At 33.5% G+C, this 25,000-nt stretch overlaps 1 protein-coding gene across 3 annotated transcripts in view; it reads left to right on the top strand.

Moving 5' to 3' along the window:
• GTF2A1 (general transcription factor IIA subunit 1) overlaps positions 1-23,561 on the top strand; it is a 39,752-nt gene extending 16,191 nt beyond the window's left edge. For 2 of the 3 annotated variants that reach the window (XM_073242020.1, XM_073242021.1), the window contains exons 6-10: positions 961-1,094; positions 3,368-3,688; positions 5,710-5,757; positions 8,658-8,747; positions 19,380-23,561. In XM_073242020.1, the coding sequence (XP_073098121.1) occupies positions 961-1,094; positions 3,368-3,688; positions 5,710-5,757; positions 8,658-8,747; positions 19,380-19,487 (701 nt within the window). In that variant the 3' untranslated portion in view covers positions 19,488-23,561. The remainder of the gene's footprint in view (positions 1-960; positions 1,095-3,367; positions 3,689-5,709; positions 5,758-8,657; positions 8,748-19,379) is intronic. The other variant, XM_017677572.3, reaches the window with a different exon arrangement.
• The last annotated feature ends 1,439 nt before the right edge of the window (positions 23,562-25,000 follow it).

Here is a 25,000-nt window from a genome sequence, read left to right on the forward strand (position 1 = left end):
CAGTAGAGAACATGGCAGTTGCATTTGAGCTTTTGATCTGTGAATAAGAATCCTATTAATGAAGTGTGATGACATAGAAATGATTATTTACTAGTTTTTTGCTAAACACATTTAATCTGCCAAATAAGTTTGACTCATTTAAATAATTTGTGATTTCAAACTAAATCCCATAATATCTTAAGAGTAAATTCATTGCATTCTATTTTACATAGTATCTCTGCATAGACTGATGAAAGATTCATGACTTTGGCATATTAATGTTTGAAGAATTTATTTACATGGATTTCGGTGTTCTCTGTAATCAATTATATGATTTTGTCTGTTTATTTCTAAATTTGTGAAGAGCAGGCTAGAGCTTTATCTTGCTAGATATGTAATAAGATAATTGTTCACTTTTTAATTAAAATTCTGGGACATCTAAAACAACATACTAGAGGGATTCAGTTTCTGTGTATAAGCCAGTCATATAGTTAGTATTATTGTACCAGTGATAATTGGTTCAGTAAACTTTTATTTTTTTAAAGCAATTTTGAGGCTAAGTGCTGTGGTGCTTTGGTTCAAGATACTAATAAATTGTTAATTTTATTTTTTTAAAGCGTTGAAAATGAACAGCACCTGAAACATATCGTTGTACTTATTGTTCTCTCATGACTCCAAACGTGTTAGCAATATAAGCTTTTAGTGAACTACCATAATGTTAAAACTATGTCGGCAAACAGCTTTGTAAGAATAATAAGGAAAGTAAAACATTTTAAGCAATATATTTAAACATGGAGTGTAGTCAGAGAAGGTAAGGATTAAGGTTTACCATGGATAGATGATGGCCCTTACTAAAATTGTTAGACTTCTTACTTGATAATTTCTAGGACTTTTGATGGTTTGACATTCACTCTAAACTAGATTTATTTTGAGATGGTCACTGCTAGAATGGTAACTTGGAATAAATACTTTTTGCTTTAGGCCAGCTTCTTCAAGTGGTCAGAGCAGCCAATGGTGCCCAGTATATCTTTCAACCTCAGCAGTCAGTGGTTCTACAACAACAGGTTATACCACAAATGCAGCCTGGTGGAGTACAAGCTCCTGTTATACAACAGGTAAAAGAACTTAAATTAGGATCACCATGGGTTTCTTTTTCTTCTGTGTGAATTCTTTGGGTGGTTCCCTTCCCTTTTCCCATGGTTTTATCCATACAAATTCTTAAGACCTTTTCAGTACTATATACCCTGTCATTCAAAATTCCTCATGTACACATCATAGTTTAACTTATATTCAGTATGCTTATGACTAAATTGCTATCCCTACTCATCCCCCTGAAAGTGCTTTTCTGTCAGTGGTATCACTTTCCATCCAGCCTCCTAAGCTAGTTATTGGGCATTCCTTCAGCAAGCATTTTACTGTGTCACTGTGTATCAGAGTCTTTACAAGTAACTGGAGGGTTAGGAGTGAACAAGGCAGGCATGAACCCATTCTCAAGATTATTTATTTTCCCGGAGAGGGAGTGTGCTATCCTCCTTTCCCTTCCACTATCCAAGGTATGGAGTCCTACCAATTCTTCTGAATAGTTCCTTTTTTTCGGACTGTAGCTTTAATATTTTTGCAGTCCTTTATATATTTGAAACTAGTTTTCTCTTATCATTTCCTTAGTTCATGCTTTCATAATTTCTCACTTAAAATGCTGTGTATTATCCTCTTAATTGATTTCCCTTCCTTCTAGTCTTGTGCCCTCCTAACCTAACTGCCACTTTGTATTTATATTCCTTGTTCTAAAAATCTTGAACATCTTGTAATAACTTACCACTGCCTATTGGAAAAAGTATAAACTCTGCATGATTTGTAAGATCTTTTTGGGATCTGTTTTTTTGATCTCTTCAGGCTTATTTCTTTGCATACTTCCAGTTGTTGCCTGCTTTAGCTATTGTTTAGACCAAAGTTAACAAATATTTGCACTTAACTTGTGTACCAGGTGTTAAACTGTTCTACTGTGAGGATAAAGATGAAAGAGAAATGGTTATTTTCTTGAGGAACTTAGGTACTTTAAAAAAAAGATACATAATCAGAGAATGTCAGTACAATAGTATGATGATAGATGTTAGATAAGAGGAGGAGCATCAATCCAACTTGATTACAGCTTTCCAAAGTTTGTCCTGTTGTTATTTCTGGGTTTTGCTTGATAGTCTTCTCTTTAGAATGCTGCCTTCTAGCAACTTCCTCTACTTAGCCCACACCAACCAACCAAACAGAAAAGCCTGGGTAAAAGCACAGAAATTCCAGTATTACCTACTAGGAAGGCTTCTCTGACCATGCCTTGTCTTCCAGGCTGAATTTAGTACTCTTCTCCTGTGCTCTCCTAACACCATTATCATATTTCTCTTACATCTATCTTTTTGAGTTGTTACTGTTTTGTATGTCGCACCATTAATCTATAAACATCTTAAGGCAAATACTGTTTTACTACTATTTTAGCATTTTTTAACTTAATGACAAGTAATTGCCACTTAGTGCTTTCTTTAAAACCACTAGGCACTCTAATTTTATTTATTAATAAATTATAAACATCTGACTTACAACAGGTTTAATTAATATTTGCTAATGTGTTTTGAGTTGTGGTTTGTTTTAGAATTCTAGAATGCAGAAATTGGGAGGAACTTCAGGAATCAGATGATCTGGTGTTTCTCAGCTGTGGTTGTGATTAGAATCATCTGGGGAGCTTTAAATAAAATCAATAGTGTCATCTCACACCAATTATATCAAAATATTAGGAATGAGGCCAAGGTATCAGTATTTTTAAGCTACCAGGTGGTTGTAATTTGCAGCCAAGATTGAGAACCATTGATCCTGTCTAAGGGTTAAGTAATTAATTAAAACCAAGAGAGATTGAACGACTTGCCTCTGCTACGTCTGTATCTGTGATCTTAGGCAAAACTAGAATCTTTGCAGTGCATTATTCTTTATAGGGAGGCAGTATAGCATAGTAAGGAGCAGAGCCAGAAAGCCTAGGTTTTCAAATTTTGCCTCTTAGTGACTGCAACTTTGCCAGTTACTGAACCTCTCCATATCTCAAGCAAGTAAACCAATAACATCTTTAACTTTTGGACTGGAATCTGGCATATACATAGCAAGTACTTGATAAATGAAGCAGTTATCTTCAGAAAATCTTTTTTCTTTCAGAAATTTAAACAGTAAAGTGGAAATTTAGTGGATCAGTACATTAGTTAAACATTTCTTTTGTGCTTTGGAAGTTTTAATTGTGTCTGAAATAAGGCCATTTTGGGGAATTCTTCAGCATTTTGGCCAATTTCTGTGTAATGATACTGAGGTACTTGATCCTTTAACTACTTCCTAATACGTAGATTTTCTTTTACTTTAGGTACTGGCCCCTCTTCCTGGAGGGATTTCACCACAGACAGGTGTCATCATACAGCCTCAGCAAATCTTATTTACAGGAAATAAGACTCAAGTTATACCCACAACAGTGGGGGCACCAACACCCGCACAAGCACAGATAACTGCAGCTGGCCAGCAGCAGCCACAGGCCCAGACTTCTCAGCCACAAGCTCCATTGGTGTTACAGGTTGATGGGACTGGGGATACGTCGTCTGAAGAAGATGAAGATGAAGAAGAAGACTATGATGATGATGAAGAGGAAGACAAAGAGAAAGATGGAGCCGAGGATGGGCAGGTAGAAGAAGTAAGTTTCTAGTAAAAGACTTGAAATGAGAAGCCACTTAGTCATTTTTTTCTATTGGTGCCAAACTGATGAATTATATCCTATTTTTTTCAGAGGCTTTTAGGGTGCTATGAAGCACAGAATTTTAAATATAAAGTTAGATTGTTATAACTTAAGGTTTTAGATTGTTCTGGCTGTGCTTATCATCATAAAATATTGTTTCATATAGTTGGCAATAAAAAAATGAATGTACACCAAATTAAGTTACATTTATAATGGTGATGCAGACAGTATAAGTCATTCTAATTCTTTGGCTTATGCATTCACTGATTTGGCTAAAATGTTTAAGACGTTGGTACAACAGATAGAGATACTTAATCTTTTGCTTCAATAATAAGTGGGTAGGGCAACATTTGGGAAGAAAGGAGACTCAAGGAAAAAGCTAAGTGATATTTATTTACAGCTTCCTTTTGGTCTACATTCTATAGCACTTCATAGCTTTATTCTTAGTGTCTATCTTTAGTTTAACAAAAATTTCTTATTCAAACTTAGTCATAAATTTCCAGAAGCATATAAATATATTTTTGTTGTCCTCAGTGTTCCAGCCTAGTTAGTTGTGTTCAAGAAAATATTCGTCTTACCACAATTTTTGTTGTTAATTGCCTTCTACAGCCTAAAATGTAATCTTGTTGATTGTAGTACAAAGTTCTTCAAAACGTTCTAAGTAATGTTTTATTAAAAAATACTGCTTTTATTAAATATTGAATAGATGCACATGAATAAAAAACAAACACCCTGGTATCCACATGTAGTTCAAAGAAAAAAAAAAGTTCCATCATAAATGGAACAATTATGTATTCTTTTGCAAGTAAGCTTTTTTTCTCAAGATGGGATTCCTGAGGTTCATCTAAATTGTTGCATACACTTGTAATTATTTTCACTGTTGAATATACCATAATTTATTATCCATTTTTGTGAGATGATGATGGGCATTAGGGTAGTTTCTACTTGTTTACTGTTAGTTATAAAATACTTTGATATATGTCTTCTGGGGACACATATGCAAGAGTTTGTCTAAGTGTTATACCTAAACATTGAATTTCTGGATCATAAGGCACCCACATCTTCCACTTTACAATAAAATGTGAAATGTACTAATTACACTTCTGCTGTTCATTATATAACTGTGCAGATATCTCTATGTCTTCACCAACACTGTGTATTGTCAGGCTTTTTAATTTTTGTGAGTCTGCTGGGGAGAAATTTCTTGGTTTTAATTTGCATTTCCTTAATTACTGATGAGGTTTAGCCTCTGATTTTTTTCATGTTTTCTCTGTAGACAATCAGATCAAATATGAAAAACAGTTTTTCTTGCTTTATTGACTGAGCCCACCAGAACAATATAGATTAGAAATGGTGATGGCAGGTACCCTTATATTGTTCTTAATCTTAAAAAGGAATCCTTTCTATGGTTCACTCTTAAGTATAATGTTTACTATAGTAGGCTTTTTCTGGATATCCTTTAACAGTTGTTAAAGAAGTTCTATTCAGATTAAGAGTTTTGTTTTTTAAACTATAGGTGAACATTGAATATTATTAGACACTTTTCTGTAACTATTAGGTAATCATTTCTTGTCTTTAATCTCTTATTTATGGTGAATTGCATTTATTGGTTTTCTGTTTGTAAATCCATTTTGTATTTTTGGGATAGCATAATTCTTGGTCATTATGTCTTAATTACCCTTTTTATGAATTGTTGAATTCACTTTGTTTAGGACTTTTGCATGTATGTTCATGAATGATACTGTCATACGTTTCTTACCAAGTTTTCATGTTTATGGTAGCATTATAAAATGAATTTTGGAGAGTGATCCCCCTACTTTGGACTTCTTTTTTTAAGACTATGCTTAATTCTTCTATGAATATTTTTTAAAATATGCTGTTAAAAATACCTGGTCCTAGTAACCTCTACTCTGTTCAAGTGTTCTGTTTCTTTTTTAAAATTGAAGTATAGCTGATACACAATATTATATTGGTTTCAGGTATACAACATAGTGATTCAAATTCTGTTTCTTTTTGAGGCAGTTTGGGTAAGTTACATTTTTCTAGGACTATATACTTATCTAAATTCTTTAATTGATGAGCATAAAAATGATAGTATCTTTTTGATGCCAGAATCATTTGTAGTGTGTTCCTTTATTTTCTTACTCCTAATATTTGTACCTTCTTGCTCTTTTTTTTTTCTCATTTAGCCTTGCTGGGGGTACGTTGATTTTGCTATTTTGGAAGAATCAACTTTTAGCTTTGTTTATTTTGATGTTTTTCCTATCTTATTATTTACTGTTCTGAATCAGCTGTTTTAATTTGTAGAAGATATGATCTGTGTGATGTGTGCATCCTTTGAAATTGGTTGAGGCTTGCTTTATGTGGTCAGTCTTTGCATATGCTTCTTACCTATTTGAAAAGAATGTGTTTTCTGCAGTTTATGAGACTATCTTCTATATTTGTCTATTAGATTTACATTGTCAGTAGTTTCTTTTTGGATATTCTATATCCTTATTGCTGTTTTTTGTGTGCTTGCTCATCATCAATTACTGAGTGAGATAAGTTCCTATCTCCTACTCTGATGGTAAATTTATCTCTCCTTGTTTTTCTGTTATTTTTACTTTTTACATTTTGAGCCTAAAAATGGTGAACATAAGCTTAAAATTGTATTTTTTAATGAATTCAACCATTTATGATTACATAGTGTCCTGCTTTATCTCTAGTAGTTTTCTGCCATAAAGTCTATTTTATGTGATACTAATAGAGCCATGCAGATTTGTTTTGGTTAGACTTTGATTGGTGTAAACTCTTTGTTTTGTTTTCAAACTTCACAAATCCTTATACTTTAGTTGTGTCTTTTTTATGTGGAATACTGCTGTGTATGCTATCGTGCCACAAAATTTTTATATGGGCCAAGACTGCTTAATAGGGAAAGAATAGTCTTTTCATCAAATGGTGTTGCAACTGAATGTCCACATGCAAAAGACTGAAGTTGAACCTCTACCTCATACCATGTGCAAAATTAATTCAAAATAGGTTGAAGACCTAAATCTAGGACTTAAACTACAAAATTCCTAGAAGAAAACATAAGGCAAAAACTTCATGACATTGGACTGGGAATGATTTCTTACACAAAAGCACAAACAATGCATTAGAAATTTTTGTGCAATAAAGGAAAATATAAAAAAGGGAAAAGACAACCTGAAAAATAGGAGAAAATATTTTGCAAATCATGTATCGAATAACGGATTAAAATCCAGAATATATAGAGAACTCTTAAAACTTTACAACAGAAGGCAAACAACCCTATTCAAAAATGGGCTAAGTAAATAGACTTTTCTCCAAAGAAGATACACAGCTAACTAACAGGCACATTGAAAGATACTGGATATCACTAGTCATTAGAGAAATACAAATCAAGACCATGAAAATACCACTTCACATTTACTAGGATGGCTATAATCAAGAAAGAAAATAAATGTTGGTGAGAATGTGAAGAAATTGGAACTCCTGTATAGCATTGGTAGTGGGAATGTAAAATGGTGTAGCTGCTGGGAAAATGGTTTGCTGGTTCTTAAAAAAGTAGGCATAGAAATACTATATGACCAGCAATTCCACTAATACGTATATCTATAAGAAAATTGGAAACAGATGTTCAAACAAAAGCTTGTACATGAATATTCATAAAAGTACTGTTCACAAATCCAAAGGTTATAAACAACCCAAATGTCTATGAAATGGTAGATAAATGTGGTATATCCAAATAAGCGAATATTATTTATCCATGACTAAGTACTGGTATGTGCTGCAACTTGGATGAACGTCAAATGTTATGCTTAAATAGCCAGACCACAGTTCATATGTGTACATTGCATATATAATACATTGTGTGATTCCATTTATATCAAATACCCAGAATAGGCAAATCTTTAGAGACAAGAAAACAAATTAGTGGTTGCCAGGGGCCAGGAAGAGGTGAAAATGGGGAATGACTATTTAATAGTAAAGGTAATGAAATTGTTTTGGAATTACATAGTGGTGATGATTACACACATTATGAATGTACCAAGTGCAACTGAACTGTACAGTTTAAAATGGTGAATTTTACGTCAAATTTTTTTTACATTTACATTTGTGATACCTATTTTAAAGAATATGTATATGCATGTGTGTGAGTAAGTGTAGGCCTAGATTTAATAGTGTGTTGATTATCTTCTGCTTTTCTATTTTATCTTTCTCCATTAATTAGAAATCTGAATTATATTTTTTATCTTCCACCACAACTGAGATCAAATTTAATGTAGTTGGTCATTTTATGCTCTAGTTAGATATTGGCCTTTAATTCTCTTTGGTACTGAGATTCCCCCCATACCACACACACATGCTTTTAATCTGAATGCCTTAGTTAATTATACTCTGAGCCTCCATCATCACCATCATAATGATAGACATGCTAATTTATATTCAGAGTCCTAGTCCTTAATATAATGACAAGCCAGACTGCCAGCCTATTTTAGAACACTTTTTTCCTCCTCCAATTTCATCATTGTTCCTTTTACACTGCTTCTTCTGGTGGTACTTTGTGCAATTATCTCATTAACCCCTCATCTTTTTTAGGTCCACTTCTAAGCATCTTGGCAGTTAATGGAGAGAATTATTTTCTTGTGCTATCCTTAAAAAATGAAGTTAAATGTCTTTTTACACTTAACAAGTTACATAGCTTAACTATATACATTTAGTTTCTTGGTGGAATTTCAATAAAATTAGCTAAGTTAATGTTACTGACCAGAGTAACATTAATGATACATATTCATGATATTTACATGCATCTGGCTCTTGGTTCTCAAAGGACAGCAAGGTTATTGTGTTTCTTTTCATTGAATATTAAAGAGCCTTTTTAATAATAATACTTGAAGTATAAATAAATAAACTCCTTTTTTTGTAGGAGCCCCTCAATAGTGAAGATGATGTAAGTGATGAGGAAGGACAGGAACTCTTTGATACAGAAAATGTTGTTGTATGCCAATATGATAAGGTAAGGATTTTATCATATTACTGAGATATTTTCTGTTGTAATTTCTTTCCTAAACCATCCTTCTGCCTGTTCAAATATTTAGGCAGCTGACTGATGCCTCTCATATTCAGCATAAAACAGTGTGAATGAAAACATTGTTATAGTTTAGTACATTATTTTAATAGAGAAATTAACTTGTGAGTCTTTACATTTGAAAAATAAGTTATGAATGAAACCATGAGGAGAGGTATGCTTTTTTCTATCTAGACTCTCTCTCCCAACTTGCAGAGTCAACAGAACCACTAAGGGGTTTTTCTTTAGTATCAGTAGTAACTCAGTGGGACAATGCTGTTTTCCTTTTAGCTTCAGCTACCTCAAAACTGCCTTCAGTGGAATCTCTGTGACTTATTACTATGTAGAGAAGTAGGGCAATAAACAGGCCTGATTACTAACAGATAGGTTTTTACTGAAAATCATTTAAAAAATGATTTAGCTTTGCTGTATTTTGATAGCATTTAGGAATTTTTAAACTAGAGTCTATGAGAATTAGCAATGGACTCCTTATTTTCTTAATTATTAAAAAGGGTGTTACTTTACAAGTATTTTTGTTGTAGTTATTGGAACATTTGTTTTAGAATAAAATTGCTTTCTGACTGCAGTCATTACATTAATAATAAATCCACATATTACATCTATAATTCATTGTCATAAGAGGTCTTTACCAAATACTGAAAGCTGTAACAAAAGTAATTGGGTTTTGTTTGTAAGCAACATTCATTCACTAAATGAATATTAACTATCTCATTGTGACAGGCACTGGAGCTATAGGTAATGATCATGGAAAATTTCTGCCCTGCATGAATTTCCTTTACAAATGAAGCAAATCTGAAATTTGTGTTGCTTTTATAGAAATGGATCATATAAATAGCCATGCTTATTACAAACAGATCTGTAGGGAAAATGTCAAGACAATGGATCGTACCATTTCATAATGGAAAGGTTAAATCAAGCCAATTATATGCCAGTGAAATTATAATAAAGTCAGAGAAGTCATTGATTTGGTTATCAGAGCATCCACTTTAGTGGATGACTTCTGGGTGAGGGTTCTTAGTACCCTATACCAGGCACATTATAATAAATGTAATTCTTATTACATTTATGCAGAGGGAGAGTAGTAGGGTTAAAACAGAGATACCAATGAACAGTTACTGTTAGGAAGTCTCAAGACAACCTCTTGTACTCCAATTATCCAGACCAGTTTCATGATAACAAGATGTCAGGTTTATCGGGCAAGAGAGGACCTTTATCTTAGCTTGACTGAAGAATATACTTCTATATATTTTAATATTACAAGAGAATTGTTGTATTCTCCTCTGGTGCAAATTGTACACATAATATTTTAGTGAAAAAATTTTTTTTGTTCCACACACATTAATGTTATAAATTCGAATAGCTTTATATATAGTATACTGAATGATAAATAATTTTTACATTTGCAGAGATCTGATTTTTAGGATCAAATAAGTCATGGAGATTGGAGGTTTGGGCTTGATGTTTTAGCAAACAATAAAGAATGGTGGTGTTCTAAGAATGGTTAAAATGGCTTGGATATGGTTTGAACCAACTAGAATTTTGAAATTTGTTTTGGAAGTCTTAATTTTAAATTTTCAGTAATGAATCAATTATAGAAGAGATCATTAGAAAGGAGTATAATGAAGTTTGTGTTGCTGATTGTCTCAGAATCTTAGTTAAATCTAGTAAGAAATAGAGTTCTCCCTTAAGTTTGGGAAGATTAGGTCTGATGGCATTGCAGCCTTATTTATAGGTAATTTTACTTAAACCGTTTGTTACTAGGAAGTTCAAGAGGCTTCTCTCCTGGCATTCAGGACACTTTTCTTCATGAAATTCTTAGGCCAGTAAGTGAATTGTTTTTCAAGTTGTATTTTGTGATTTTGTTCAAACAAAAATATTAACCTTGTATTATCCAATAGAACTTAAGTGCTGAGTATGTGGGCTGTTTGATCCATGAAACCTGATATTTGCTTTCTGCAAGTTGTCTTACAGCAGAATGAAATCTGTTCGTTTACTTACCTGTGGAATTCCTTTTTTCTGGCTGCTTATTACTTTCTTTTTTATATAATCCCATGGTTTGTCAGGTTGCAGATGTGCTGGAAATAAATTTATGTATTGATTTTTAGGATAGTTAATACTTTCTCTACATTGGAGTCAAAGAAAAGAGGAGATAGGGCCCTGTCTGGCAGCTTGAGATATACTAGTGAACGAAGAAAACAATTCCTGCCATTGGGAAGTTTATTCTAGTTGAGAGAGACAGATGCTAAACATAATAAATTAATTAATGTGGTATGTTAGATGCCATATAGATAATTGATATAGAATAACATAGAGTGGGAAAGGGGACAGGTCACAGTTTTAAAATAGTAGTCTTTATTAGACCTTTTCAGAAGAAAACATTTCAACAAAGACATAAAGAGAGTTAGCCCTGTCACAATCTGGTGGCAGAGCATGCCTGTTGTGTTTGAAGAGTGGCAAGGGAGCCATTGTGGCTGGACTCGGGTGCGGGTGGAGGAGAGTGTAGTAGTAGATGAAGTCAGAGGCATGTGGGGGGCATATGGTGTGGGACTTTGTGAGAACATGGGTTCTTTTTCTGAGTGAATTAGGAAGCTATTAGAATAGTTCAAATAGACAAATGTGATAGCACTTACATTGTAATTTTAAAAGGATTACTTGGCTGCCTTTGTTGACCAGTGTGTGTGCAGAAAGCAGAGGTTGAAATAAGGAAACTAATGGAGGCATTCTATAGTAATCCAAGTGAGAGATGATGATGACTCAAGCTAGGGTTCTAGTATTAGAAGTGGTGAGGAGCAGTTGGATCTTAGCTATGATTTAAGGGAAAACTCAGTAGGGTTCCTTGACTCTTAGATATGTAGTAGAAAAGAAAAAGAGGAATCAAGACTCAGAAGATTTTTTAATGAAGAACTGGAAGGAAGAATGGAGATGACATTAACTCATGGGAAAGGCTGCAGATTAATAGGTTTGGGAGAGGAGAGTGATAAGTTTGGGGCATGTTAAATTTGGTATGTCTGTTAGACATTCAAGTTAACCATCTTCAGATGTTAAGTTCAATGCTTTCATAGCATATTTAGACCAAAACTTTAAGACCATTTAATGCAAGTAAATTTGATAAATGTATACATAGCTTAAGTCAGTAATCTAGAGAAAGAACATGGCAGTGGTTTTCAAATATATGAAGGGTTGTTTGAATTTTTTTTTATTTCGATTAAGTCCCAAAAGGCATAGCTTTGATCAATAAGTGGAGTTTGGAGGAAACAGATTAGGAAGGGGGTAAATTGAAAGACTTAACAAGAAAGCAATCCCAGAAAGGCATAAATGTGCAGTTCTTTGTTCTCTACTTCTAATCATATTTAGACTCTGAACAATGATTTGTTGAGCAGGCCATGGAAAATGTACTGAGAGGCTAGACCATGGAATTTTAGGAATGATATCTCAGAGATTATCTATACATAGTAAGCATTTATTCATAATTATATGAAACAGCTTGATTTAGTAATAAATGTATATTGGACTGGGACTTGAGAATCATTTTTATCATTTAATAGCAATATGCTCTTAGTGAAGTCACTGAACCTTTCCAGGCTGTCTTCCTCTTTTGCAAATGAAAGCCTGCACTACTTGATTTTGAGGTCCCTTTGGATCAGAGAAGAGGGAGAACCATAGGTCCTTCTTTGAAGATGTGGAGCTTGAAGTGAATATCGAATGAGTGGGACTTACAGGAAAGGGAAGATCATTTAAGTGGATTAAGTATTTTAACTCTTTTTACTCCTAAATCCATGGAATTGTGAAACTGATAACTGTAAATGAAAGCAAAGGTGAGAATGCCCAGGGCCTGGCTAGTTTGAATTCTGCCCTCTGCCCTTTTGGCTTCACTGAATGTAGGTAGATTTTTAAATGTGTTGTTAGTGCATGATAAGCATTCTTTCATATGTATTTGTTATATAGTGCCATGTATAGGATTAGGTCTTGAGAAAACTATGAGGCGTTTTATTTTGGTGGAAGAAATCGGTTCATAATTGTATATACACTTGGAAATAATACTATAAATGTCTATGGGAATGCTACTGGGAATTAGTAGGAAAGAGTGCCTATAGCTAACACGATTAGACAAAGCCTTGTGTAAGATGCATTGTTTTTGAGGTGGGTCTTGAAATAAGAATTGAATTTTAAAAACAGGAGCAAGGGATATTTCTTTTTATTGAAATATAGTCTTTGAGTAATGTAGAGCTAGGAAATAAACTTGGAAAGGTGAGTTATTACCAGGTCATGTACAAATAAAGGTATAGTCAAGCAGAGATGTTTGGTTAGAATTGTGCTTCTGGCAGCAATACTTAAAAAATGATTGGAAGGAAGGAGAGAGGAAAGGCCTTCTAAATTAGTTAGAAGGTTGTAATAAATCAGATGATAAGAGGCTGTTAATGTGGTATCTAGAATTTTATTAGTGGCCTTTGAGAACAGTTGCCAGATGTCCCAAAGACAAAGTAGGATTAGGGATAATCAGCAGTTAGAAATACTAATATTAGTATTAATACTAGTACTTTGAGGTGATGATATTAGAAAGGTCAGTGATATGAAAGTTTTACTGTTTATGAGAAAGCAAAAATGAATGGTTCTATGAATGATTCTACTACTGAGGAAAGAGTGTCCTGGTGGTCAGTAGATAAGAGGAATGAAGAAAAGCCTAAGTTTTGGTAAATGGTATAGACATAAAAAGAGTTAAAAAGAAAAGGCAAAACAGTGGTCTAGAAGCATCAGGGAGAGAGCAAGGGATATTCCTCTTTGAAATGTTTGCAAGTATAAATTTCTTTTGAAAAAAGGATGTGTATTTGCCAATCTGGTAGCGATATAAGATATTTTGAAGAGGAATATTATTAACTATTTTAATGAGCACAGGTACTAAGAGCTATAAAAAAATGATACTGGTTACAGACAGATTTTTAAAAAAATTACCCACCTAGTGGGTGAATGGGTTTTTTTTTTTGTTATTCTGTTCAAAACTAAACTTTACTAAGAAACCAATTTGTCCAACCACAAATGGTATGAAACTAGAAATCAATTACAAGAAGAAAACTGGAAAATTTACCAGTACTTTGTGATTAAAGTACTATTGAACAACCAGTAGATAAAAAAAAGAAATCAAAAGAGAAATCAATAAAATGTCCTGAAACAAATGAAAATGGAAATAAAACATACCAAAACTTGTGGGATGCAGCAAAAGTGGTCCTAAGAGGGAATTTCAGAGATAAATGCCTACATCAAGAAACAAAAATCTCAAATAACCCAACTTTACACTTCAAGAAATTAGAAAAAGAACAAATAAAGCTCAAAGTTAGTAGAAGGAAGGAAATAAAGATCAGAAAAGAAACTGAAAGGACAATAGGAAAGATCAGTGAAACTAAGACCTGGTTCTCTGAAACGGTACAATTGGCAAATGTTCAGGTAGGCCCACCAAGATAAAAGAGAGGACTTGAATGATTAAATCAGAACTGAAAGAGGAAATGTAAACAACTGATAACACAGAAATACAAAGGATTATAAGAGACAAACTACTCTGAACAAGTATACACCAACACATTGGCCAACTTAGAAGAAATAGGTAAATTCCTAGAACTCACTGAGACTGAATCAATCATGGAAAAATAGAAAATCTGAATAAACCCATTACTAGTAAGGAGGTTGAATCAGTTATCAAAAACCTCTCACCAAATGAAAGTCCAAGATCAGATGACTAAATGACTTCACTGGTGAATTCTACCAAACATTTAAAGAAAAATTAATACCGATTCTTCTCAAACTCTTCCAAAAAAAAATAGAGACACTTCCAAACTTACAAGGCTAGCATCACCCTGATACCTAAACCAGACAAGACTATCACCAAAAAGGAAATTATAGTCCAGTATCCCTGATATAGATAGATGCAAAAATCCTCAACAAAAGAATAGCAAACCAAATTCAGTAATAAAATAAAAGGATCCTGTACCATGACCTATGGAATTTATTCTAGGGATGCAAGATAGTTCAATATCCACAAATCAGTCATTGTGATATACCATGTTAAAAAAACGAAGGCTAAAAATCATATCATCTCAATAGATGCAGAGAAAGCATTTGAAAAAATTTAACATACATTTATGATAATTCTCAAAAAACTTGGGTATTGGAATGTAACTCAACATTAATTAAGGATATAATAAACAAGCCCACAGGTAACATCATACTAAAAAACATAAAGCTGAACTTTTCCTTTAAGCTCAGGAACAAGACAAGGATGCTCAGTTTGGCCAGTTTTATTGAACATACTTCTGGAAGTCCTAGCCACAACAGTCAGGCAAGAAAAAGAAATAAAAAGCATCCAAATCGGAAAGTTTTAAGTAAAACTGTCACTGTTTGCAAGTGACATGATAATTATGTACTCCACCAAAAAACTGTTAGAATAAATGAATTAGTAAATTCATAGGATGCAAATCAATATTTAAAAATGCTGCCATACACTCATAGCAACTATGAGTAAGGGAAATTAGGAAAACAGTGCCATTTACAATTGCATCAAAAAGAATAAAATAGCTATTAATAAACCAAGGGGGTTAAATATCTTTGTACTGAAAATTACCAGACATTGATGAAAGAAATTGAAGAGGACACAAATGAAAGATAACCCGTGCTCAAGGACTGGGAGAACTAATGTTGTCAGAATATCCATACTACCCAAAGTGATCTGCAGACTCATTGCAATCCCTGTCAAAATTCCAGTGGCATTTTTTTTTAAAGAAATGAAACAATCCCAACATTTGTATGGAACCACAAAAGGTCCTGAATAGCCAAAGCAATCCTGAGAAAAAAGAACTGGAGGCATTATATTCCCTGATTTCAAACTATATTACAAAGCTATAGTAATTAAGACAGAATAATATTGGCATAAAGACAGACTTAGAGATCAGTGGAACTAAAAAGATAGTCTGGAAATAAACCCACACACGTGATCATTTAATTTACGACAAAAGAGCCAAGAATACACAATAATCAAAATGGATTAAAGACTTGAATGTTAACACCTGAAACCATAGAACTCCTAGAAGAAAACATAGGAGGTAAGCTCCTTGACACTGGTCTTGGTGATGACTTTTTGGATTTGATGTGCAAAGGCAACAAAAGGAAAAATCAAACAAGTGGGTCTCCATTCAACCAAAAAGCTTTCTCACAGCAAAGGAAACTTAACAAAAAGGCAGCCTACAAAATTGGAGAGAATTTTCACAAATTATATATCTGGTAAGATGTTAATACCCAAAATACACAAAGAACTCATACAACTCACTAGCAAAAAGGCAAACAGTTCAGTTGAAAAGTGGACACATGATCTGAATAGACATTTTTCTCAAAGTTAAGACATAAAAATGGCCAAAAGGCACATGAAAAAGGTGATAACATCTCTATAATGATCAGGGAAAAGCAAATCAAAACCATGAGATATATCACCTTACACCTGTTAGAATGGCTGGTATCAGACAACAGGAAGTATGGACAAAGATGTGGAGAAATGGAAACCTGTGTACTGTTGGTGAGAATGTAAATTGTTACTGCCACTATGGAAAACAGTATGAGGTTCCTCAAAAGATTAAAAATAGAATTAATGTATGATTCAGCAATTCCCACTTCTGGGTATTTACCCGAAGGAAATGAAAATACTAATTAAAAAAGATACATGTACCCCCATGTTCATTGGAGCATTATTTACAGTAGGCAAGATGTGGAAGCAATAAAAATGCCTATCAGTAGATGAATTGAAAATGTGGTCCATATGTACACACACACAACAGAGGAGTATTCAGCTATAAGAAAGAGGATATTTTATCATTTGCTGCAGTGTGATGGACCTTAACGGCATTATGCTGAGAAATAAGTCAGAGAAAGATAAATACCATATGATCTTTCTTATATATGGAAACTAAAGACGGTCACAGCATGGTAACTAGAGTTAATACTATTATCCTTATTTGAAAGTTCTAAAAGAGTAGATCTTAAAAGTTCTTGCCATACAAAAATTTTGTGACTATGTTTAGTGATTGACTTACTGTGATTATTTTGCAACACAGGCATACCTTGTTTTATTGTGCTCCACAGATACCGAGTTTTATTACAAATCAGTTTGTCACACCCTTGCATGGAGCAAGTCTATTATTAGCATTGTTTTTCCAACAGCATTTGCTCACTTCATGTATTGTCATATTTTGGTCATTCTCACAATATTTCAAACTTTCTCATTATTATAATTGTTCCAGTGATCTTTTATCAGTGGTCTTTAATGTTATTAATTTATTTGCTTTGGGGTGTCACAAACTGTGCCCAAGTAAGACAGTGAACTTAATTGGTAAATGTTGTGAGTGTTCTGATTGCTCCACTGACCAGCAGTCTTCCTATTTCCTCCTCCTCAGGCCTCCCTATTCCCTGAGACAGCAATATTAAAATTAGGCTAATTAATAACCCTACAGTGGCCTCTCATGGTTAAAGTGAAAGGAAGAGTTGTATGTCTCTCACTATAAATTAAAAGCTAGAAATGACTAAGCTTAAGTGAGGAAGGCATGTCAAAAGCAGATATGCTGAAAGCTGGGCCTCTTGCGCCAAACAGTTAGCCAGATTGTAAATGTAAAGGAAAAGTTCTTGAAGAAAATTAAGTGTCACTCCAGTGAACACACCAATGATAAGAAAACGAAGCAGCCTTATTGCTAAAATAGACAAAGTTTGAGTGGCCTGAGTAGACAGTCAAACCAGACAAAACATTCCTTTAAGCTAAACCCTGATGCAGAGCAAGACCCTAACTCTTCAGTTCTGTGAAGGCTGAGAGAGGTGAGGAAGCTGCAGAAGAAAAGTTTGAAGCTAGCAGATGTTGGTTCATGAGATTTAAGAAAAAAGCTGTCTCCATGACATAAAGGTGCACGTGAAGCAGCAAGTGCTGATGTAGAAGTTTGGCAGCAAGTTATCCAGAAGGTCCAGCTAAGACAGTTCATGCAGGTGGCCATCCTGAACAGCTGCTTTAAATGTAGATAAAACAGCCTTCTACTGAAAGAAGATGGCAGAGTTAGAGAAGTCAGTGCCTGACTTCAGTGCTTTCAGAGCTTCAAAGGGCAGGCTTACTCTCTGGGACAAATGGAGCTGGTGAGTTTTAAGTTGAAGCCAGTGCTCACTGAACATTTCAAAAATCCTAGGGCCCTTGAATTATGCTAAATCTACTTTGCCTGTGCTCTGTAAATGGAACAACAAAGAATGGAAGACAGCACATCTGTTTACAGTGGTTTACTGAACATTTTAAGTTGACTGTTGAGACCTACTGCTTGGAACAAAAGATTCCTTTCAAAATGTTACTTGCTCATTAACAGTGCATGAGGTCACGCAAGAGCTCTGATGGAGATGTACAATGAGAATGTTTTCATGCCTACTATACAACATCCATCCTGTGGCGAATGAATCAAGGAGTCATTTTGACTTTCAAGTCTTATTGTTTAAGAAATACATTTCATAATGCTATAGCTGCCACAGATAGTGATTCCTCTGATGGATCAGGGCAAAGTCAGTTGAAAACCTTCTGGAAAGGATTCACCTTTCTGCATTCTCAATTCATGGGAAGAGATCAGAATATCAACATGAACAGGAGTTTGGAAGAAATAGATTCCAAACCTCATAGATGACTTTGAGGGGATCCAGACTTCAGCAGAGGAAGTAACTGCAGATTGGAAATAGCAAGAGAACTAGAGTTAGAAGTGGAGTCTATACGTGGTTGAATTGCTACAATCTCATGATTAAACGAATGGATGATGAGTTGCTTTTTATGGTTAAGGAAAGAACACAGTTTCTTGAGATGGAATCTGTTTCTTGTGAAAATGCTGTGAAGATTGTTGAAAAGACACCAAAGGACTTAGAATATTGCATAAGCTTAGTTGGTAAAGCAGTGGCAGAATTTGAAAGGGCTGACTCCAATTTTGATATAAGCTCTACTGTAGGTAAAATGCTATCACATAGCATTGCATGATACAGAGAAATCATGAAAGGAAGAGTCCACTGATGTGGTAAATTTCATTGTCTTATTTTAAGAAATTGCTACAGCCACCCCAGCTTTGAGCAGCCATCACCAACATTGAGGTAAGACCCTCCAGCAAAAACATTACTCCTCACTGGAAGCTCAGATAATGTTTAGCTTTTTTTTTTTTTTAGGATATGTACATTATTTTTTAAGCCATAATGCTATTGTATACTTATTAGACTACCATATAGTATAAACATAGCTTTTATATGTGTGGGGACACCAGAAAATTCATTTGACTGCCTTTATTGTGGTATTCACTTTAGTGGTCTCAAACTAAACCTGCAAGGTTTCTTCTGAGGTATGTGTGTATATACAAATTCAAATCATTATGTTGTATACCTAAACTAATAGGATGTTACATTTCATTATATTCAATTAAAAAAAGAGAACTTGTGAAACAAGACAAAGCTTTTTGTTGCTGTTGTTTTCCTTTGTCTTTATTATTTTACCTTTTAACATTCTTTTTTTTTTTTTTGTCTATTTAGATACACAGAAGTAAAAACAAATGGAAATTTCATCTCAAGGATGGCATTATGAATCTTAATGGAAGAGATTATATATTTTCCAAAGCCATTGGAGATGCAGAATGGTGAAGAGTTGGTTCTTTTATAAGTAAAACAAAATAAACTTTTAAAAAATTTAAAGTGAACAGTTTGAAACTTGGGACATATACCAACATAACTTAACTTCTGCATGTCAGAAAAGTGCAGTAGAAGCAAAGCTACTGGAACAAAGAGACTTTGACAACATAGACACTACTTCTAACTGGCAAGCCATGGAACTGTAGCACCTGGGGTTGTGAGGGGTGGGTGTGGGGCTGGGTTTTGTGTAGGGAAACTATGATTGTTAATTTTAAATACAGGTACCCACCACCCGTAATTAGCATGTAAAACTTTGTCTATATTCCTTCCTCCAACTTGGGTTCAATCAGAAAGATATTTGCTGGAATGAAGTGAAGAAACTTCCCTTTTGATAGATTGAACAGAAATTGCTTATTGTATGTGGTTATATTTGGTAAAAATTGAATGTGAGCTTTTTACAAAAGGGTAAAAATTATGGTGTTGAATTTTACTTGTATAAGGAAACAATTTAGAACTCTTACAGTAGGTCTTAAGTATTTTTACTTGCTATTCTCCCTCAGTAACAAATACCTCTTCTTCCCTGCTTTATGAAACATCTGTTTAAGAGTTAAAGGAAGTAATCAGTGATCATTGTTTGGAGACAAAATTTGAGTTTTCATACTCATTAAAATGTAATTTGAAGACTTGGGTTTCTTCTGAGTTGAGCAGAATTAAAAATAAGAACTTCAGTTCCCTTACAGAAAAATTGTATTTGTTTCTTTTAGTCGCATACCATATAAAGAAACCCTGAAGTGGCTTGACAGGAATACAGTTTTATTTCACAAAGATACCATCTCACTTGAATTATATACATATGGATAGAGAATTTTTACTGTTGTGCTGAAGCATATACTTATATATGTATTTAGTCTTTAAGCTAAACAAACAGGCAGATAATATTCTGTGCAGATCGGGCAGATGGAAGCATTGGGCAGATAGTAAGGACCTGGATCTTTATTAAATAATTTAGTAATTATAAAAGCTATTTGTGTTCACTGGTAAAGAATTGAAAAATCTGTTATTCTAATACTTTATTTTTAAATGCAACTTTGTAATTTGAGGGAAATTTTGGGGCTAGAGGAGGTTGGGCCACTTAGTACATATTTACCTCTTTTTCTTTTGGTGGGTGTTCCAGGCCACTGATAGTATAGACATGGGCTCCAGTTTGCACATGAGGAAGAAAGCATAGAAATTTGATTTGTATATTAAAAATAATAGAATTTAATATGTATATTAAGAATGCACAGCTCTGTATTCTGTAAGGGGCTCTGAAGAACAACATGGCAGTGCTGTGTTCTTTGTGAACTAGTGAGCTAGTTGAGAACTGTAGGAACACTTGTCTTCACTTCTGTGTTTTTCCAACCAACTTTTCATGGTTTCGCTTGACAAAAGTCACGTGTTTAAATTACTTGTATACTGATTATTTTTAAGTCTTCCATTTTGTCTTCATTTGCCTTTGTGTATGTTTTCAGAAGTAATGTAGAAATACTTTAAAGTACATTGCAAAGAAAAACTGTGAGCTATTACGTATTGTTTTCCTTTTATTAGCACAAGTCTTTTAAACTTCTCATAAAGGCTAATCACTTTTTTTCCTACATCCCACCCCACATTCAGCTTGGTCCTTTTAACTTATGTTCTGAACTTTGTGTGAATGGTGGTTTCTGACATGCCTAGTAGTTAGGTTTTGTTTAAATGCTGTGACTGCTAATACGGTTTTTATTTTTACTACATTGATTTCATTTTTTGGAGGGGAGGTTTGCTCTCAAAGCACACACAAGTTATTTTGTTTTCATTAATGAGACCAGGAGAAGAGAAAGGAGGGGTGAAATAACAGAAGTCCTGTTGGTCAGTTGTCCTTCAATATAGTTGATAGTAGGTTTCTATTTACCCAATGAAGAAGTCAATAACCTAAACTACCTATAAAAGTTTAGCAGTGCTGTGATGTTGATTGAAACCCTTTGGCTATCTAGTAGTTTTTATGCTACTGACCCTTGGATTGCTATATGATACTCAGCTCATGTTTTGGGCCCTCTGTATAGACAAACATTCATATTCATAGTAGAATTATATACTGGCCTGTTTTTATATGTTTTTTTTCAAATATGAATAACCACTGCTTTCAGAGTGATTCACTAGGGTTATTTTGAAGCAGGAAATAACCATTTATATTTGCACCTGTGTATTGCATATTATTATGGCATCCTTGGCAAATGCTTTTCTTTCACCTGTGAAAATTCTGAAAGCCGGTCCAAACAACACTGCATACCAAATTGTGCTCTTATATATTACTGCATCATATTCCTTTTTAATTAAATAGCATGTTTTAGTTTTATTATAGTGGCTTGCTATAAGAATGCCACTTGCTTATCTTTTATTGTACTTGAATTTTTAATCATCATGCTTTTACACTTAATGATTTAAATGTATTTAAATCATTTCATTAGTTTCCGTAAAAATGTCATTCCTTTGAAAAGGCAAGGATTCCCACTTTCAGAATTTCAAAATGAAAATAACATTTTTTCAAAGAGGGAAAACAGTTCAGACTTGGTATTATGAAAGTCAGTAAAGGTTTCAGTAGAGGATTTGTTTAGATTTGCACAGATGCTGGTGGCACCTTTTATTTTAAAAAAAGATTAACATTAACAGTGCTAAGGAAAATTTACATAAAATTACTAGATAAAGTGTGGAAATGTGTGCCTTTCAGTATATGATTCACTCCTTTTTTGGTGGTCCTTTGGATAATCAGACCATTTGAATGCCTGAGCACATTTAATTTCTGTGGAGAGCCACATTTGGCTAAAGCAACTCTTTAATGTGCAATTAGTTTCTAGAGTAAAATGTCTGTTATATGAGGGGGATCTTTATAATGGGCTTTTATATTTTTTTAAATGTTCGCATTTCTTTTTGTTAAATTCCACCGTAATACTACATTTATATTGTCGCCTCTCTTAAAATCAAAGTCACCTTCTTGTAATCTTCTAGGAATACATTAAGATTTGAGCAATGTGTATAGTGATTAAAATGTGTTCTTGAAGAGCATATTCTAATAGATTCTGGTTTTAGATATCAAGAACATAAAAATATAATAGCTTTTGTATAAAGATTTTCTTTTGCTATAGTAAAAATCAAGGATTTAGTTTTCTTATTTTTTCTTGCTTTTATGGAGGAATGAAAAGGGTTGTCTCCTAAGAGTAATTTTTTATTATCATATAGCAATAATGTCGCCACTCTTTTCAGAAAGTAAATAGGCCTTGTACAGGAAAACAGAAATAATTTTCTCTTGGGAGTTCCCTTTATAACTTAGCATTTTCTTCCACTTGAAAAATATTCCTATATTTTCAGATTACTTCGTCTTGAACTTTTTTGAGCTTTTGTGCAATGGAATATTTTATTGAACCATCTTTGTACATTTTCATTTTATTTCATGTCTCCCACCTGTTTGTCTTATTCAGCTATTGCAGATTTTGAATTCATTGGTTAAAAAAGTTTCTTTATATATTTCTTCATGGGTTTATGTTAAATAGTTTCACATTTTAATCTATTATGTGATGGAAATTTTATCTGAAGTTTACCCTTTTAAGCCTGCCTTAGACTATATTTTGCCATTTTTTTATGGTTTAAGGAAGAATGAACCAAACTTAATACTTTCATTTTGAGAAACAAGAGAAACTTTTTTTTTAAGGGAAGAATTACATTGAATTAGTAACTACTGTTTCCATCAAGGTTCCTTAAATCAGCCAGTATGCATCAGGGCTACAATTTTTGGGGAGGGGCTAATTCTTTTTTGCTGTTCTGAGCTACTATTGTCAACTGCTGTTGTACATACTGTTATGTGTAAGGGCGTAAATATATTTATTATGTTTGTAAAATTCATTCTGTACAATTGCAGATCAAAGTTGCTCTTCTGTGATATATGGGATATTATGTTTTAAAGACCATCTTGGAATACAGTCAGAGAACTTAGTATTTTGATGTACTAAGACCTATTTTAAGTTTTAATATTTTACCTTTGCAAAAACTTTAATTAAAGATGTTATTTAAAAAAGAGTAATGTTGCTTGCTTTGCTTACTAGTGCATAACGTTGTATAGATAACTGAATAAAACTAGTTTAGAAAGGAAAATGCTTTACATTATTAATAAGTTCCATTTATTAAAAATAAAGGGTATCATTAAATTCTATAACTTTAGAATAAGTAGGGTAGGATTGTCAGTCTGAATTATTAAGCTATATTAAAAATTATTAATAGCTTTTAAAAAGAGTGGTTTTTTTTTTCCTAGGCACATGGGGATTTGAATTGGGCTAAATTCGCACCAACAAAGTATAACTAAAAATTGTTATAATTAACATATACTAAATGGATAGATCTATTCCAAAGAATACATTACTCAAGATAACATTATTTGAAAGCATACTTGTTTTTTACTATCTCTCTTTAGCTAAATCTCTTAGTTCAGTTTGTAAATAATTGCAAAATGGAAAAATTGGATTATTGTGGTTTGTATTACATATTGAATATATTTTGTGTTATTTTAGAAGGTATTAGCAAGTATTTTAATTTTATAGCTAATTCAAATGAATCACTAAGAAGCTTGCCTTTTTGTAATTTTTTTATCCTGTTACAGACTACTTTATCTAGGAAACAAGCAAATTTTAATCATTTAAGCAATCATAATAAAGATGTTTTCTTTATTGCCAGCAAATCTTGTATTTTTGCAGTTTAATTAAAGCTCCTATATTGATGGTCTTAATCTTTTTGGCCTTAGTTTCTCCATCTGTAAAATGACAGTGATATAGCTTTGAGGTATAAGTGAGGTAAAATATATGTAAGGCTCTTGGAATGGTGCTTGGTACACAATAAGCACTTAGAGGTTACAAATTATTTACTTAATTTCATGGTTACTTGCACAACTTAAAATGACTAGTAGAATTGAAACTTTTAAAATGTCAAAAATAGCAAAAAAGAAGGTGATTTGATGAGTGAGATGCAATGAAAGATTTGCTTACAGCCACACAAATTAAGTTTGGGGTAGTTTGAGTTAGTGAACCGATGGATCTGTAGCAAAAAGTGTCTGAGGCTAGAAAGTGAGTGATGGATGTAGGAGAGGAAGGCCTTAAGCATTTTTCTCCCCCTAAAGTAAATAAACATTTCCTGAATTATATGTCTAAAATAGGTTGAATTTTTCCAAAGCTAAAACTGAAGTAGAGTTACATTTTTTAAATGTTATGTTTTCCCCAAATATCAATGTATTCTGCACAGTTCATTGTGGAGATAGACATTGATGCTGAAATAACACTGTTACTGAAACACATTGAAACTGTGGTTACCTAACTCTGGGTCTGACCAGAATTCCTCTTCTAATGATTGTTGGCGGTTCTACTTCTGGAAGCAAATGGCCTTTGTGTCAACCTTCCTACTCCCCAGCCAAGGAGGAAGAGGCAGATGTAAGTACTTGCTTACTTTTGTTTCTGTTTTGAAGTAGTTTT

Source organism: Manis javanica, chromosome 8 (genome assembly GCF_040802235.1).
Source record: "Manis javanica isolate MJ-LG chromosome 8, MJ_LKY, whole genome shotgun sequence".
Classification (NCBI taxonomy): domain Eukaryota; kingdom Metazoa; phylum Chordata; class Mammalia; order Pholidota; family Manidae; genus Manis; species Manis javanica.